General features: G+C 41.0%; 1 protein-coding gene across 1 annotated transcript; it reads right to left on the bottom strand.

Annotated features, from left to right (window-relative positions):
• Nucleotides 1–82: 82 nt before the first annotated feature.
• supt6h (SPT6 homolog, histone chaperone and transcription elongation factor) lies at nucleotides 83–17,824 on the bottom strand. The gene is made up of 37 exons (XM_008299399.1): nucleotides 17,728–17,824; nucleotides 16,256–16,366; nucleotides 16,014–16,178; nucleotides 13,649–13,722; nucleotides 13,306–13,486; nucleotides 13,104–13,185; nucleotides 12,633–12,888; nucleotides 12,426–12,527; nucleotides 12,182–12,295; nucleotides 11,961–12,050; nucleotides 11,606–11,748; nucleotides 11,271–11,416; nucleotides 11,039–11,146; nucleotides 10,664–10,944; nucleotides 10,394–10,548; nucleotides 9,722–9,917; nucleotides 9,353–9,492; nucleotides 9,092–9,209; nucleotides 8,920–8,996; nucleotides 8,700–8,835; nucleotides 8,393–8,530; nucleotides 7,850–8,017; nucleotides 7,629–7,756; nucleotides 7,284–7,491; nucleotides 6,861–7,008; nucleotides 6,502–6,644; nucleotides 6,261–6,401; nucleotides 5,906–6,101; nucleotides 5,567–5,712; nucleotides 5,240–5,332; nucleotides 5,008–5,121; nucleotides 4,763–4,887; nucleotides 4,283–4,395; nucleotides 4,111–4,188; nucleotides 3,834–4,012; nucleotides 2,722–3,014; nucleotides 83–2,044 (listed from the first exon to the last, which is right to left on the bottom strand). Exons 2-37 carry the CDS (start codon nucleotides 16,353–16,355, stop codon nucleotides 1,852–1,854), a joined length of 5,268 nt encoding a protein of 1,755 aa, XP_008297621.1. The 5' UTR covers nucleotides 16,356–16,366; nucleotides 17,728–17,824; the 3' UTR covers nucleotides 83–1,851.
• Nucleotides 17,825–17,874: the final 50 nt, after the last annotated feature.

The raw sequence follows: 17,874 nt of genomic DNA, 5'->3' as shown, positions 1-17,874 counted from the left end.
GACCCTAATGACACATTTACACATACACCATATGTCCAGACTGCCCGTGGGTTTCCCAAATAAGCACGCACACGACACGGGGTTTACTATGAACACTTTATTAAAGGGATCACAGGTAGAAAAGGTCATCAGCAGTGCCAGAGACATCATCTCTCCTCTATCACCAAGTACTGCTGACAACCAATCATTGCCTCGCTGAAACAGATGCAAAAATCTGGGTAGAGATGTAAAACCCAGTATGCTTCCTCGAAAACCATAATTATTGAAAACGATATGCATATTATGGGACCATGACACTTTGCACACTGCAAAATGAAGCACACCATTAAACACCAGTGCTGCTTATTTGTACTGTGGCACAGAGACGCAGCAAAAACAAAACTGAATGCAAGAGTCAGGAGAGAAGCAGAGTGGCCTCAAACTGCCACACGACGATCACAAAATGTGTTTTTAATATTATATTTATTCACTAAAATAACTGCGTGCAGTTCAGAATATTATACAGAGTCAGGAATATAAACAGTGGGAAGTCAGTCTGATAGTATGTTCTGCTGATAGTGTTAGAAAACTTGAGCTCATTCACTGAAACATCATAATGTTACTGCTGCAGCTATGAAAAGTCTTATTTGCTAATATTCAGTGGGAAAAGCGATACTGTCTTAGGCTGAATTACAGCAGCGGTGAATGGGATCACATCCTACACGGTGGCAAACATAAGTGAAAATTTAATCACTGAACTGCAAACATTTAAGATACAACAAATTCAGCTTTGAGTAAACTTAAAAAAATGACTCTCGGACAGACTGTCACTGATGTTTGCTTGACAGAGCGAAGGACTTTATCAAATAATCTGCCGGTTTCCAGATATTGTTACTAAAGTCAACAGCTTTAAAATGTGAACTTGCTTGTTCTGCACTGCCTCGCATAAATGCACACCAAGTCATCATAAACAACCACTGTTTCTAATGTGGCACATTGTTAATGTCCACACAGTACAGGCCACAGAGTCAACAATACATCAGAGGCTATGTACAGGAGCCAAAATACATAGTCAGCTGATCATAATACAGCATGTGGTGGGGACAATTAGCAGTAACTCAGAAATCCCTCTCTCTCTCTCTCTCTCCCTCCATGTGCGTATGTGTGTGTCTGTACAGTTACAGATGTGTTTGCTTTGACAGATGTGAAGAGCGGAGTCTTAAGCTTCAAACAGAAAAAAAAACAGTCTTTATTTATTCTGACATACTCCATACAAAAATTCAATTCTTGATTGGCTTGGCAAAGCGCTCTTTTGGCAACTGCTTGCAAAACTCCACCAACCATAACAGATTCCCCTCTGTCAAATCCATTCCTCGGTCAAACTGAAACCAATCGCCAAAATAAAGATAGCAGGACAGCTTGTCTGTCAGTGTTTGTGTAGGTCCATATCCTACGTTTATGTAACCGCTGTCAGATACTTCAAGTGTTTTTTTTCTTTTTCCGTTGCACTGATTTTCTGCATGACATATACAGTGTTATTCTGACTGTACAAAATACTATGCAGCCAGATCACATTGGCTGGGGGTGAGGACATAAAACATTTGGTATGAGATGGGTACACACGAGGATAAGAGAAAAGAAGGACTTGAGATGAGCCATGATATCAGACTGATTACCGCAGCTACAATATCAGGAGGTGATGAGAACGTATGAATGGACAGCCAGCTGGATGGAGTGGGCCTCAGCTCGTGGTCAGCTGGATAAAAGGGCTGATGGGTTGTGGGAAAGTAAAAGGGTGAAGGGTTATCCAAATGAAGTAGTACAAAGGATGAAGTTGGGTAGGGGGGGTGTGGCAACGCCCCCCTGCGTGTCCTATCGGTCCATTTCGTCCAGCAGTGGTGTGGCGTCTCCGGCGATGGACATGGGTGTGCTCTCGATCATGGGGCTGGGTGATGGTCGTGGTGTCATCCTCTGGGCTTTCTTCCGCCCCTCTGCTTCTTTGTCCTTCAGCCACTGCTCGGCGATCTTGCCCCAGTCCACTGCAGAGGCATTGCTGCCGCTTGGCCTGCGGGGAGGGAGGACGGAAGGGGAGGTGTTCAGTTCAACAGTGCATGAAAGAAAATCTGACTGTATGTCAGTAAATGCAGATTGTAGGTTTAGCACAGCCTAGTGGCAGAAAAACTACAACAATTAACAAAACAAGTCCACTTGTGAGCTGTACACTGCAAATAGATATTTAATTGTGGATTTGGAGATGTTTGTTTAAACAATACAAATAGTCTGGACTATGAAGGAGTGGATCACTAACTTAACCCTCATGTGACCACACTGACATTTCAGTCCTTTTCATGTCTGATTATTTTTGATAAGTTCGGCTGTGTTAATGAATATGGCATTAAATTGGAAAAGTGTGTATTTTGGGGGGAAGTTTAAAAATTTCGATCTCAGCTCCCATAATATATCAACAACACACTGTATACAAAAAAAGCTACACTTAGGACCTCTAGGACAAAACTCAAACCCATTAAACCTGCTATTTTTGATCCTGCTGGCATTACAGCATGGAATCATGTTTATAGGAGTCTTGGCTTTAGTCTTTACTACTTTCCACCAGATTGTGTCATTTTTCTTCATACTTGGCCTTTACATGAAAAAAAAAAAACCGTGCTTTTAAAAAAAAATTCCCCCCTGCTTTCTGCAGTTTATATATTCAAGAAATACACATATCCCCCCTGTACTTACTTTGGCTGTGGCTGCTGTTGCTGTTGCTGCTGCTGCTGTGGCGTCCGCCCTCGGGATGAAGTGGAGGACGACGGCGTGCTGGATGAGTGGCCATGGTGGCTGCTGTGATGACCGTGATGGCCATGATGTGACACATGGCCTCCGTGCGGGTGGGCGTGTGCGTGCGAGTGTGAGGACTGGGGGGTGGAGCCGGGGTACTGTGGTGTGCCCAGGGCCTGCTGGCTTGGTGTGGTGTAGGAGTAGCTGGGCGTCATCATGGGTGTTGCCATGGGCTGCTGAGGTGTCGCAAACACCTGCAGAGGAGGAAGTGTTGCTGATGAAAGTGGCTCATCTTGTTACTCAATACATTGCTTATATTCTACTGGTACAAATGTCATCTTGTGAAATGGTTCAAGTCGAATTAAAATTACATTCAGTCAGCCCATCTTGCTTTTGAAAGTAGCATATCAGTTATAAATTACCATCAACAGATTTAATTAACAAAAGGATGATAAAAGGTCTTAATAGGAATATCACAAATTATCCCTCCAATCTCAGAGTTCAGATGTTTTCACAAAAGAACACAGGTCACATGCAATTTATTTTTACTCAAATTAATTACCCTCATTCTTTATGTTTTCCAATTTAACTGCATGAGGTCAGTAAGTTTTAAAATTTTTTTTTTTTCTTTTTGACATATTTCAGGATGTAAGTGGTGCACTACCCATTCAATTTTTCACACAACTATTATTTTACAATTAAGAACTTGCTTGATGGAACACATTTCCAAGATAAGAACCTTAGGAACTTTATCATTAAAAAAAACAATTATAACTTGTCTTATCTCATCCTGGAATTCAGCTTTAAGATACTGTTCATAACAGAAAACTAAATGAAGCTCATGAATTAGCAGCATGGCTGACTGTACTAGCTGGTGTAGTAGGTATTTTTTTTTACTGCACCTTCACAAAGTCTCATATTTATCATCAAGTATCTTTATTTGGTGTCATCCCAAGTTGACATCTACAACCTGTAAATACTAACTTTAATTTATGGTCAGTCTGTTAGGTGTCATCAGTAAGTAAAAAAAAACCTCTTTCTTTCCATAGTAGTTCATGAAAAGCCACCCTTACATGATAAGCAGAGGAGCTCCCTCCGCCTCCTCCTGTGCTGCCACCGTAGCCGTACTGGCTGGAGCCCCACTGTGCAGGGGTGGTGTTGGGGTTCTGGCCCTGGCCTGTGACTGCTGCGATGGCATTGAACATCTGAGAAGTCATGTTGCGTGGGAGGGCGTTGACAGCTCGTGTCAAGTCTAGAGAGAAGGGACGGAATGCATTAGAAAATACTCAAATCTAAAGCAACTGATGTAGAAAATATAGATTTGTGTGAGTGATAGAGAGCAGGACTCACCTGCGATATTGATATTGGCTGGGGTGGCGTTCAGGGATGCGGGTGTCCTTGTTCGGCTGCTGTTGCTGGGAGTGATGCCTTTGACAGGGGAGAAAAATGTTAGATAAACACTTGCGATATATTTCAAAAGATGTAATGTACACTATAAACTATAGGGTCAGTGCTTCAGTACCTGGAACAGGCTCTTGATAATGGTCCTTAAACCAACGGAATAGTCCATTCACTGTTGGAAATATTTGTGAACGGTAGCGGAAGCCATCCGGGGTGATGGTCACATACTCAATCCTGAGTAAAAAAAGAGAGATGCAGGTAAATAAAATTTGTCATCAATCAAAACAGAAACACCAAGCATTTCTTGGCAATGGAGCTGCTGTGTGGGAGTGTGGATGAGACTCGAAGATTGAGATTTGCAAATATGAGAATCTGTAGTAGCTGTGGATCTTTGCCAGTCACCATATGTCAGGATGATTCATGAGTATTTACAGCATTGAACAGCATCATCTGCAGTCCTTCAAATTTTAGTGTGAACTAAACCTCTGATAAGCAGCACCAATAATTTTAACATTCAAGTCAGCTTTCATGACATTTTCTGCTCATGGCATCATTACAGAATGATTGCATCAAAACAGAAGACAAAAACATTTCTGCTCACCGGGGTTTTCCACGAGGCTGGTAGCCCAGTATGAATTTTCCTGGCAGATCTTTACATGCCGAAATGAAGTAAGGAATAAAAGTAGGCTTCTCCCTCTTTGTCCGAACCAATAGCTCCTCCATTTTCTTTTAAAGACAGAACAAGACAAAAGAAGAGGTGCAACAGAATGAGAAGAGTTCCTGAGCTCTGTTTTTAACAGTAAGAATAAGACTATCAAATACTCAGGAAAGAAAATCTGTGTGTACCTCCTTGTTACCCCCGTTGCACTCCTGGAAGTACTTATGCCCCAGCAGATCCCGGGCAAATGATGCCATTGGCTGAATGTACCGAGCAGTGATTTCATCCAGATCTTCAAACTCCTGCAGGGAATCAAAAATGCTCTTTAAAAAAAATGTATCAACTACGATACGTTTTACAAGTGCAGGTCTGATGAGGAAGCACACAATCATGCTAAACAAAGAGACCAAAACAGCTTACTTCATTATTGATCCAGAGTGTGTGCCCCAAGCTGAATGCGTTCTCCTTTCCTTCTTCTCTCACATCCACATGCTGGTAGATGCCATCAGCCACCTAGAAAACATTACTTTGAGTAAGACTGGAATATGTTGTGTTGAACAAACTATTAATATTAGAATTTAATGTAATATTCTGTTTGCTTTAAATGGTCACTGACATTTAGTTTTTATTTAATCTTGTCATATCTGTCCAGGTTTTGGTCAACAACCATTGACATTATGAAGTTTTTTTTAATACTTCCACTAGTGTGACCATTTAATCCTGATGCACCCTCATATGGATTCTTACTTTCCAGGTGACTGTAAGATGGTTCTCTCCTTTGCTGCTGGGTCTGATGATCAAGTCTCCTTGGTCCAGGGTCTCCATCATCTTCTCTGCCTGGTTGAAACTGATATTGTGGAAGTTTGGGTGGGCGATGACACGTTTTATATATGCTGAGGAGACAGACAGAATACAAAAATGAAATGACAAACAGCTAGATAGAAACATGGTATAAGAATCAGTGATGTGAAAGTAAATATTCTCAGGTAAGCCGAGTATATAAAGGGGAAAAATTCCCCTCAAAGTAGTGCAGCTCACTGTTATCGTAGCATTTTGTTTCCCTTCTAATTGTGTAAATATACTAACGAGTTCGCTGTTGTTTCTTTTTGAACTCCTCCTCTTGTTTGTGGTCCTCAGACTCGTTGTCAAAGTCATAGTAGCTGTCCTTAGGGAGCTTCCATTCGTTGGCTTTGTCCATCAGATCTGAAGTGCGGCATGTTAGATCAACGCTGAATTTCTCAATGTCGATTTTCATGATGCGGCAGTGAACTGTCATGCCCACCTGAAGGCGGAGGGGAAGCAGGAGTCAAGTATTATGCAGGTGCCAAAACAGAAAAACAGGAAGAGCAAAAAATAGGCAACAATCAATCATAGATCTATCAGGGCTGGGCAACATAACTGACACCAAAACACAATAAACGATCAACAAACAACACCTCACCTTGACCCTCTCCTCAGGGTGTTTGACCACTTTGTCACTGAGAAACTTAGTGGGAATAAATCCTTGAACGCCGTTGTCTAACCTGCTCCGCACTCCGATAGCCTGACCTGGACATGAACCGCTGTCAAAGTGATTCCACACCTGAAGCAAAGGCACAAAACATAAAGATGATGTTTTGATGTCACACTCATCTGTTTGGCCCATTAGGTTGTCAAAAGAAGAAAATTCACGTGTCTGGTACCTCGCTCAGTTCAGGGAAGTTGTCTTGCTGGCAGAAGGGACACTGCCACAGACCTGTCGCATCGTTACGAATGGCCTGGTCGTAGCTCTCTCCCTGAGGCCGTCGGTGAGCGATACCAGTTACTACACTGGTTATCAGCTTACCTGAAAGAAAATAAATTTGAAACATGAACCACAGGCAAAATTATTAATCAAACACTTCTACTGTGACCGACATCACTGCTTTGAACAAACGAACCAGCTTCTTTGGCTGAGTGCTGATGGTTAAGAATTAACTTATGTATCACTAATTATATATAATTGATCTTTGGAAAAGTTTCATTTAAAATAATACGTGTACTTTAGTGTTATGTGTATTACCAATATAAAAGGTCTCTGGAGTCTCCTTGGTGAGAAGATTAAAGACCTCCTCTGTGTTGGGGACTCTGTAGGGAACTCTGAGGTCTTTGTACCTGCAGCTCAGCTCTGCACGGATGTCATACAGAGTAATTCCCTTGTTACCGTAACCCTACAGGGACAAAAGGAAGAAGCAAAAAAACACAACAGTGATGATTAAACCTTATGGAAGGTGAGAAACTCTTTTGGTTTCATGAGTTCATGAATCATATAATGTTGTCTAAGAAATTTCCCTCTTGGTCTCGATTGATGGCCAAAATCCCCCCCAAAAAACGAGAAAAGGGATAAAAAAAGGTGATTTTTTTTCCCCTGTTAGATTAGCTCATCTTATCTGTTGTACTTTGGCAACAGAATGAATGAGACATAGTCACAGACACACACACTGACCTGTCTCTCAAGCTCTTCAGCAAACGCATCCAGGTCCAGATCTTTGAGACGTTCTGGGTTTTCCAAGATCTCCTCTAGAGCTCCCGCTGGATTGGCATCTTCTGCCGACTCATCGTACTCAAGGGCATCCACAGCCATCTTGCGAGCCCACTCATATGTCTCAGGGTGGACACGAGAACCATCCAGAACCTCAATGTAGGAGTCCGTGCTGGACGGAGAGTGTGAGAGAAGAAAGCCAAACACCAATATTAAAAAACTTCACAGTAGACTTGTGTAATGTTAGTATATTTAGCACTATCTAAAACATCTAAATGGTCTGAAAATGTAACAAGTAAAACTACCAACCTGTCCCCAAGTGATGCAGTGTCAATCTTGATGAAACCGGCACAGTTTATGAAAACCTTGGGTCCCATGTGACACATTGTGACCAGTTGAGTTCTGTTTTCCAAACGAGTGTTGTTCTGCTTCAGAATCTGCACAAATACAAGAACCACAGCAGAGTTAGCATTATATTGTAGTCTAATAAGATCATGCAAGTGCTTCATATCACCAGCATAAATCTGTACCTTGAGAAGGTGGGAGCCTTTCCTCGGTCCCAAACCACAGACATACTGGACCAGGCTCTGAGTGTGGGGATGGGCAATAGCTCTGTTCACATCCACCCCAACCTCATTGACACGGTTGATGAACTCACAGTAAAGAGCACAGAGCAAATCCTCCTTCACCACATGTTCCTGAGAAAGAAGATGAGGAAAAACACACCAATGGTTTTACAAAGATGTACTATAAGTAACTGCAGAACCACGTTTCATTATATATGTCTAATTTACATTTTTATAGGTTAGGAGACTGGAGAGAATGAAAGTCTGATTCATCACTGTAATTCACACTCGCTGATACTTGATATGTCAGACTAGGCTGAGAACATTACTGAGTGGTTGTTTGTAGACTGCAAACTTGTAGCAAAAATTTAGCTTGCAATATGTGATGAGTGCATAATATGGTACAGAAAAACAGAATGTGGACTAAATCTACTAAAGCTAAAATGCTTTAGCAATATACAGCAGTACATATATTCATCAGATAAATCCATTTCTTCAATTGTTCACCTGCAGTGGGTGTAGCTTTAGACAGAGAATATCCTCGTCAGTGCTGCAGACTTGAGCATACTCCACCAGGGGATCCTGGATCTTCCTGGCTATCGAGACAGCCTGTCGCAGCAGGGGAGGATAATCCCTAAAATCGGTCTGCACAAAGAGAAAGCAGGGAGTCAGGGCAAAGTCAGCAGTGGAAAGAAACACTCAGCAACATGTTGGGTCCACTAAACTTACTGTGGTTAACTTTCCAACAGTGAAACCACTGATTTGTCTGTGGCTGTGGACAGTACTGATGTAAAGTCATGTATCACATATTCACCTCAGACTTCTTGCTGTTCATGTACAGTGTGGCCAGTTCATTGTCAACAAGCTCCACTCCCACAGCAGGCAGAGAAGATTCCAGTTCCAGCTCACTAATAGTCCTCTTGATGTCCTCCATTATCATTTGGGCATCTCTGCAAACACAACATGCTTAACATTTCAAGCTTAACTCCAACTTGTAGTTTTCCAGTACGTACAGAAAGAAATCACTGATTTACCGGTTTTCTCCAGCAACAGCTACCACATGAGGTTTCTTGCTGGACAGAAACTTCTTGAGATTTTCAATGTCATGGGCCTGTGGACATGCCAGAGATGCATTCAGTGACATGCTCATTGTTTAAAACAAAAAAAAGCATCTCTTGACTGCACAGTTGTGTTCTCTGCTTGTACCTTCTTTTCTCTCTCATCCTCCCTGAAGGCATTCCTCCTCTTCATGAAGTAGGGCAGACGGAGGAAGTCTACCACCTCACCTTCCCCATTGATCAGAGCACAGAAAACTGGTGTATCTCTGTAAGCACATTTAAACATAGGTAAACTTTACTTGGCTTGTAAGGTTGCAATTCAAACATGCAGCATAGCGTATCTCCCACCTTTGAGAGTACTTTGTTTTACTGGTTTATCTGGGAATAAAATGTACTGTGGGGCACATACCTGCTAGGTGCATAGGCTACACCCAGAACCCGAATGCCTTTGCCTTGACTCTCATCCATCAGATCATCATCTTCCTCAACCTGCTGATCTGGCCTGTAAGGAGCCACCTTGAGCCAGTTGTACAACCGGCGACAGCAGGACTTCAAGAACAGATGGAGAACAACAGAGTTGATAATCAGTTTAAACATGCAAATGAAACAAATAAATTCAAGGCTTATTATTATTTTGCTTCATAGTTTCCTAAATATGGTACTTTACTTGGAGCTGTCTGTGTTGACTGTACATAACACTTATACAGTAGAGTACCTAACAGTACACTGCTCAGAAAAACAGATTTGTAGATATAGTAAAAAGGAAAAAAATAATTACCCTGACAATGCTCTCTTTTGCCTCAGCAGTCAGTTTGCTCTTGAGTTCCTTTGCCATTTGAGGGTAGAGGAACTGATTGAGAGCTCTCTCTATGGCTAAGGTACGCTGCCTGTTCCACTCCTGAACCTGGTGACTGAACTCATCCCTGTAGTAAAACTGCTTGATCTCGTCAAAGTACGTCTGGTCCCCAGCATACCTGAAGAGAAGCAGAGACAGAAAAGAGTAATATTAGTCTTAATTCATCAGCCCCATGTTCTGCTGACAAGGATGTGAATAATAACAGAAAAGCTGCAGCTGAAATTCTTAAGAAATTAAACTCAGGGGATCTATCCTACTTATTAACTCCAACATCCAAGCTAGGTTTCTATGCAGGCACTGAAACTGAAAACAGTCACATCAGAGCCTGTTTTGGATAAATATCCAGAGGCCAAGGAATACAAATCTGACAGTAATTGCAAGGCCTCAGGATGTTTCAATATTTAAGATGTGTCTCATCTTGTTGATTAAAACTGACCTGATGTAAGTGGCCAGCATCCTTAATGCTAGATCTTCCTATAATCTTAAGTCAAACGTGATTATTTGAACTGACAAGGTTCAACTGATGTACATCTGCCAGACCAAAGTCATTAAAAAGATTCTAATTTATATGCACTGTATTGTCACCGTACTCACCCTTTGACCCCTATAAGGTCTATGCAGATATCAATGGAAAGCAGCCCCTCATCTTCTGCCAAGCACATCTTCAAGAATTGATCCCCATTCAGCTCTTTCACAGGCTTATTTTTGAGATACTTGAAGGAGTAGGCAAAATGAGCCTCGTCTATCTCCTACAGGAAGCAAGCAAAAGGCAAAGCAGGTTTAGAAAGGTAACATCTGGGATTGGGACTAGATGTCAGTTTTTTTTATGTTTTTCCAAATATCTGCCAATAAATTTGCCCGTACCTTTTTTCCCTTCTTTGTAGGTTTGATATTGATCTTGGCCCTCTCTTGAAAGGTCTGTCGGAGAACATGTCTGACCAGAGGTTCCCGAGCAATCTGCATGGCAACCATGTACCTGGTTCCTTCCAGCACTGCCTCAGGCGTAGAAAACTGACTGCAAACATAATCTTTGGCCAGCTCTACAGGCTCAGCGGGGAACTGTTCCGTCTCGTGACGCTGATAGCTGTCTCTCAGATTTTCACCAAACTGTTCTGGAGTTAATCCAAACTTTTTAGCCAAACCATCTGCAGTAAGGAAGAAACAGGGAAAAGCAGTGATATAGTAGTGATACTTGAACATGAAAATTTTATGGTGTCCACAATAGAAAAGGAGACTAACCAAGTCCTACGCTCTGACAGATGCTGTACATATCCCTACGAGATGCCAACTTGAGGTCAGGTCCTTTCTGTTCTTCCTCTTCTTCTACCTCCAATTCCTCCTCTTCACCTAAAGAGGAAGTCAAGTAGCAATTCGTTATAATAAGGACAACCCAAAATTGCATCAGTCACAACTTTTTAAAAAAATCTGCATTTTTTTGTCATGGTCATCAAATTAACCACATCCATCTTACCATCCTCTGACACTTCTTTGATCTTCTTGAGCCTCTTCTTGTTGGCTTTAGCTGCATTCTGCATCTTAGGGATGTCTCGGCCATAGTAGAGCAAAAAGTGATTGTACACGTCGCCCAGCTCTTCTAGAGTCTGCACATCTTTCAGCCTTTAAAAAATAGAAATGATTGTAATTACCCAAAAACAAAGTAGTGAGGATAAGTGAAAAGCATGGTTTAATAATAAACATTTGAACTTAAAATTTTGTTTGTTTATTTGATTCAATTGTTCCTTGCGTAGTGCAATACCAAGCAATACTTCTTTTCTGCATTAGGCCATCAGTGTTAGCAAGACATACCTCTCCATGTCAGCAGTGTCCAAAGGACGGATCCCATCAGCCAAAGGTTTGTCAGGGTCAGCAGAGATCTGCTCGAACTGGAAGGACTGCATCTTCTGGAACAGACGGGTCAAGTTCTGCTTGCGAGTCTTCAGCTGAGTCCACTGGTGGGCAGACAAGGAAAATGTTTGAGTCAAGAAAGCAGAGGTGGTATTTGTATAAAGATTGAAGTATGTGATTGTGAATGAACTGTAACTGTTGTTTAACTACTTATACAAAGCATGACTAAAGGATATGTCTGTAATCTGTTTCTTCTAAAAGAAACACACACACACACACACACACATATATATGTATATATATATATTAACAATACCTTTTCATCCCACTGCCACACCTTCCACAGGTCATTGATATTTAGTTCTGGTTCCACATATTCTTTTCTGTAGAAAGCTATGAAAGGCACCTGCAAAAAAAAAACAAGAAGTCTTTACAACAATAGCACATTTTGGCCTCCTACTAACACACACTGACAAGCTATCACTGTCTTCAAGGCTGACCTTGAACGAAGAAAAAATGAAGGAGAGCTCACTGTACCTCAAACTGCTGATTCCTCATGAAGTTAAGGGCCTCTTTGATCTTGGCAATCGTACTGGGACCTTTCCTGCTGAAGTTTGTGGTTGTTCCTCTATCTAGATAATCTGTGCTTTCCTGTAAATGAAACAGAAGGAAAAAAATTGAACTTTTGTAATAATAAGCCAAAGAAAAGTGTAAAGAAAACCTAAGGATGTGACCTGCAATGGCTGACAGGAAAATGTGGAGTAAGGGACAAAAGCCATACCTGCATGGAGATGGTAAGAGTGGAGAAGCCATGTCTGAAGATCCACTCTGCCTCCTCTTCGAGCTCATCATCCTCAGCAGGTTTAACAGGAATGGATCGTAACTAGAAGACAGAAAACCACCACAGTGAAGAAGACAACATCAGAAAAAAAAAACCCACAATAACGATGCTTACCATTAATTTATCTAAAAACACACAAGTACACACCTGGAACCTCTCGGGCATGTCTGTGGAGCGGATCTCATTGTCCTGGTCAGTCATGTGACTACTTTCCAGTTCACTGGGCTCGTAGATCTCAAAGATGCTCTTCCTCCCCTGCCTCCTCTTTGTCTGTTTCTTAGGCCGGTCCCAGCCTTCTTCATCTTGATCCTCTTCCTCCTCCTCACCTTGGTCATAAGCGTCTGCGTCAAAGTCAGCAAAGTCGAAGTCGCCACCAAAAATCTCCTGGGCCTCCTGGAGGGCTCTGTGGAGGAATGAACAGAGATTAGGATAAGCAGCAGCGATTGTGTAATTGCAATCAGTGTTTGCCATTTTCTGTTTATTTTCTCAGTTTCCTGATACAATTGGGCCACAGAACATTTAGTATATAAAAAACAGGAAAAAACAAGCATCCTTCCCTGCCATTGAGTATCTTTAACAGATAAACACCACTGGATTTGCTGTATAATCAACACTCACGCATCTGTGTATCCTGAGAACTTCTTGCCCCTCTTTTTGGTGATGGGTTGGCCATCATCATCCACAATAAAATCATCAATATCTGTGGAACAAAAGGACACCTTTAAAAAACGAATCTATTTTATACTAGAACAAATGAAATACAGTGTGCTACAATGTTCGAATTTCTATTCTTTTAGTACTAAAAAAAATTCAGGCAAACCTGATTCCTCATCCTCTCCTTCTTCATCATCATCTGCTTGTTGGAGAGGTTCATCGACAGCCTCGCCTTCCTCCAGCTCGCCCTCGTGATCCCCATGAAAGATCTCATCTGCGATCAAGTCCTTCTCGTCATCATCTTCTTCGTCATCGTCCAGTGTTTTTACACGGTCATATTTCTTCTTCTGTGATACACACAGGTGCAGCATCAGTACAGCTAGCTCAAAACTTTACAAGCATACAACAATATCCTCAAAATGCCAGAAATGAAGAATAATATGAGGCTTAAGGTAAAACTGAACATTGGAACTACTAAGAGAAAATCCTGGATATGAAATCGTTCTTACCCTCCTTTTCACTTTGACACCCAAGTTTTCTTCAATCAGGTCAAGATCATCGTCATCCAGGTAGTCGTCGTAATCTGCAAAGACAAAAAGAGTCAGAGGACGCAGCCTCAAGACACGTTGCAATTCTACCACTGTGTTTCTGTTTTTATGTGTGACAGACATGATTAAATGTTGAGATTCAAGGATGTGAACAAAAAAATAAATGGTATAAAGATTCTTTTACATGGCACATTTAAACCACAATGACCAAGAACCCATAATATCACTGTGTAGCTGCTGCAAGCAACTAATATTTGTTTGACTGAAACAATGCATTCACTTTGTTTGACATGAGAAAGCAAAAACATGAAGACAGGTTATACACCACACTAGAAGAGACCTAACATCAAGCATCATCTACCCAGTTAATGCAACCAAAATGTGGGTGCATATGGCTCCACAACAAATGGAGCTGAAAGCAGAGAACGCAAACGGTTGTTTTACTTGCTCAACAGATGCCAGAATTATGTTTATGACCCAGTCTCATTTTTCATAAGTATATTTCCTCTCACTTTAAAATGTACTATTCAGCTCAGTTTAGCACAAAAACAACGCCCAGAATATGTATTTAAAACTATAATATGTAACTCCAGTAACGGCAGAGCAATTTAACATGTTCTCTGTTATACTGGGAATTCACTAGTGACTCACTCACGCTTGGAAAAATACCAACGTGTGATCACTTTTATTATTTCTGTCAAGGCACTGTTGAAGAAACCTGCAATTTCTAAGTAATCAATACTTGGTCTGATATGTGTTCTGTTCAGTAAAGCATTACTTATTGTCAGACAGAAACTGTACATTTAATCATATCGTGCACAGCTTAGGAGAGAAAAGAAGATCTACTTGAACTGCCGATTCTTAAAGGCAGTCCCTCCCCCAAGGTTATTTAAGGTGAGAGTACAGACAGACATGCTATTGGGTAAGAATGCCGGTAGGGACCTTCCTAATACAGACATGTAACTCAGAAATATGACGATAATTAGGTGTTTTCCTAGCAAAATCTATAGTAATGCTTTAGTAATATTTTAGAATTAGACCAATCAGATAGCCCCGTGTATAGATGCTGACAATTCAGAAACAATGGATCACTCCAGAAGGAACACAAAGTAAGAAAATGAAAATTAGAGACAAAGAGACTCTTTGCATGTCAGATGTATACTACTGACTCCTTGTTATTTGAATAACAAAACTTTGGTGAGCCACCAGCAGTATTTCTGTCAGTTTGAATTGGTTCCTATGAACCTACATGTGGATGTTTGATCAAAGTTGTTGGGAAACTGAAGAAGCGACGATAAATCATCAAAAGTACACATTTAAGACCTTAATTAAAATTTGCTCAGACTTTATCATTATTGTTTTGTAGTATGAACTGATACAAGACAGGAATCTCATGGAGCGCAGCTGAAATATTATTCTGAATATGAACTACAGTGTGACCAACACTGATTTTTAATACATATATCAATATGTGGGAGAGTCAACATTCTGCTAACAATAGATTAGCAAATTATTTAAAAATTACCCACATGACTAAACCAAAACAATACTGATCAATCAAGTTTATTGATTTTGATCACTATGACCAAGATCCATCTGTGAAGATTCTTAGTCATCCAGGTCATGGTTATTCTGGTAGATTAATCGTAGCAACTGGACTTTCTTGAGTTCGTTGAAGACGTTTCACCTCTCATGTTTGAGGCTTCATCAGTTCTGACTGACTGGTTGGGAGTTCCAGATACTTATATGCTAAAGAGCCATTAACACCTGAGCTTCGGTTTCAATTGGGGGTCGTTACTCCTCCCTCTCGTGATGTGAGTCATTAGGGCTCCACCCTGCCACAGAGGGGTTCGGCAGGGTCTTTTGTGGCTAGGTGTGAACGCGGTTTCATCTTCATGGAGAGAGATCTCTCAGGATGAGGTAGTACTGCATTAGTACAGCACTGAGAGTATCAACTAAAAGTGTGATTCATCCAACCCAGAATACAGTCATCAACAGCAGAAAATAGAGACATCAATAACCGTAGATGTGATGTTTCTGACTTCAACACCTTGCTACTGAAAATACATCTAAAAAAAACTTGCGAAACACCAACACCATGATTACTACAGTGGTAGAACACAGAGACAACAACTAGTGTTTCCGATTTTCTTGTTGTTGAGACCATATAGGGGCTGACGGAAATTGAGAGGATATAAAGTTGTAAGGAAACAGGCTAAAGCAGTGAGTGGAGGCCTTTTTAATCCATGACTTCTTAAGCACTTTGAACCTGCAAGAATTCACTGTACGATAGCTGTAATCCTTTAAAAAGACCTGATGGACTTACTGCGCTTTTTACGTCGATGCCTCACTTCCTCTTCTGAGTCACTGCCCCCTGCACTGGCACTTCTTTCAGCTTCTTCCTCCTCCCCTTCCTCATCTCCATCATCGATGAGGCCACGTAAATTTCCTTGTTCATCCTGGTCCTCTGTGTTTTCCTCTTCTTCCTCATCTGTTATAAAATATATTTTTAAGTATCACACAATAAGTATAAGACACATAGCCTGAGCTAAAGACATTAGATCTTACCATCTTCTTCCATAAACCTCTGGGTCTTCTTAGGCTTGAGGTCCTTCTCTTCAAACTCTTCCTCTGACTCCTCAGCCTCACTTTCAATAAAGTCTGACATGATGGCTGTTCCTGAAAAAAAACAAAAAAAACAAGATGCTGTTAGTTTCTTAACATCTTATGAACGTATTCCTCCAGGCTTATCACGGAAATAAAAAACAAAACTCATATTATATGTTCTATAATGCTCTTCTGTAACAATTTCACTCACTGACATCAACTTCTCCTTAGCTTCCTCAAAAATTAGCTTTAAGGTCAGAAAAACCCTTTAATTTTGAAGCAGTTTTAAATGTACTCATCAGTGTGTTATAGCTGCTCCTTAACATAATACAATTACACTGATTGCAATAATTAAACCCCAAAAGCAGATTTCTTTAGGACTACACAATTACACTAAATAAGATGTGCTTTGTGCAGAATATTGGATGTTTGAGCAAAATTCTGCCTGACATATTTGATATCTTTCTAAACTTAAGGATCTACTTTAAAAGCTTAAACGCAGTTAACTGACTGTCTAGTTGGGACTGAAGCTACCCAGCATGCACGTCTGTAAAATTATACATGTTGTCCTACCACGGAAGATGTACAACATCTTCCTAGGCCATAATTACTTCAAAGCTAACTGACAATGACATCTTGCAAGTACACACATACAAAGGCGGGTAATTACATGTGAAAGCAATGCCTTTAAGTACATTTATATAAACGTTTAACGTGTTGATCACATACAAGAATAAAATAATATTTCACGTTACTATGTTTGTATTCGACCTGGTAACTGTTTTCACTCTATCACAGTGATATAATGTACGTGAGCTACAACAATACTAGATTCAACAAGCGAGCTTTAAACGACAACACCTAGCGATGTCGCAATGCGCACACACAACATCCACAGACATGCCCAACCGAACAAGCTGGGTATTTTCACTCTTACGGTAGCTAACGTTATGAAGAGGATATCTTTCGGTGATTTGGTGAACCATCTGCCAACTAAACTAACATTTCGTCAAGATATTGATATATAACGCCAACTAACGGTATTATCCCCTGGAGCTAGCAACCAGTAGCCTGGCTATACCTGTGCTAGCCATGCAAATTCGCTAGCGACCTCCCGTTTAGCAAGTAATAGGCATTACATTTTCACGGTGTTCTTTTGGACCATGCTGTGCACTATAATACGCTATCTAGTGGTAAAAGAAAAAGGAGTCAAATAAAATTCAACAGTACAAGAATACAACCAAGGACACCGGACAAACTTCGAAGTCTGGCATTAGCTCGTTAACGCTTTAGCATCTCAGTGCGTTAGCCTGACATTAGCCACAACGACAACAACAGGCAGCGGCATCAGCATTTACGCTAGCAAATAAACAACTGTTACACAAGTAGCACTGCGTAGACATTGCCGATGAGCACGGTGGAATTGAACTTACACTTCTCGAATGCGGTGGTATAGTCCGAATGTATTTACAGCAATTTCTGGTTTGTGTTCTGTGTTGTGTTTCGGAGCTCGCACTCGTGAAAAATGGCCGAGAACGAGCGGAGTGATGGCAATTCCGGTACGCAGTGAGGGAACTTCC

Source organism: Stegastes partitus, unplaced genomic scaffold (assembly GCF_000690725.1).
Source record: "Stegastes partitus isolate 25-593 unplaced genomic scaffold, Stegastes_partitus-1.0.2 Scaffold1411, whole genome shotgun sequence".
NCBI classification, from domain to species: domain Eukaryota; kingdom Metazoa; phylum Chordata; class Actinopteri; family Pomacentridae; genus Stegastes; species Stegastes partitus.
This window is presented reverse-complemented; position numbering and strand designations above follow the sequence as displayed.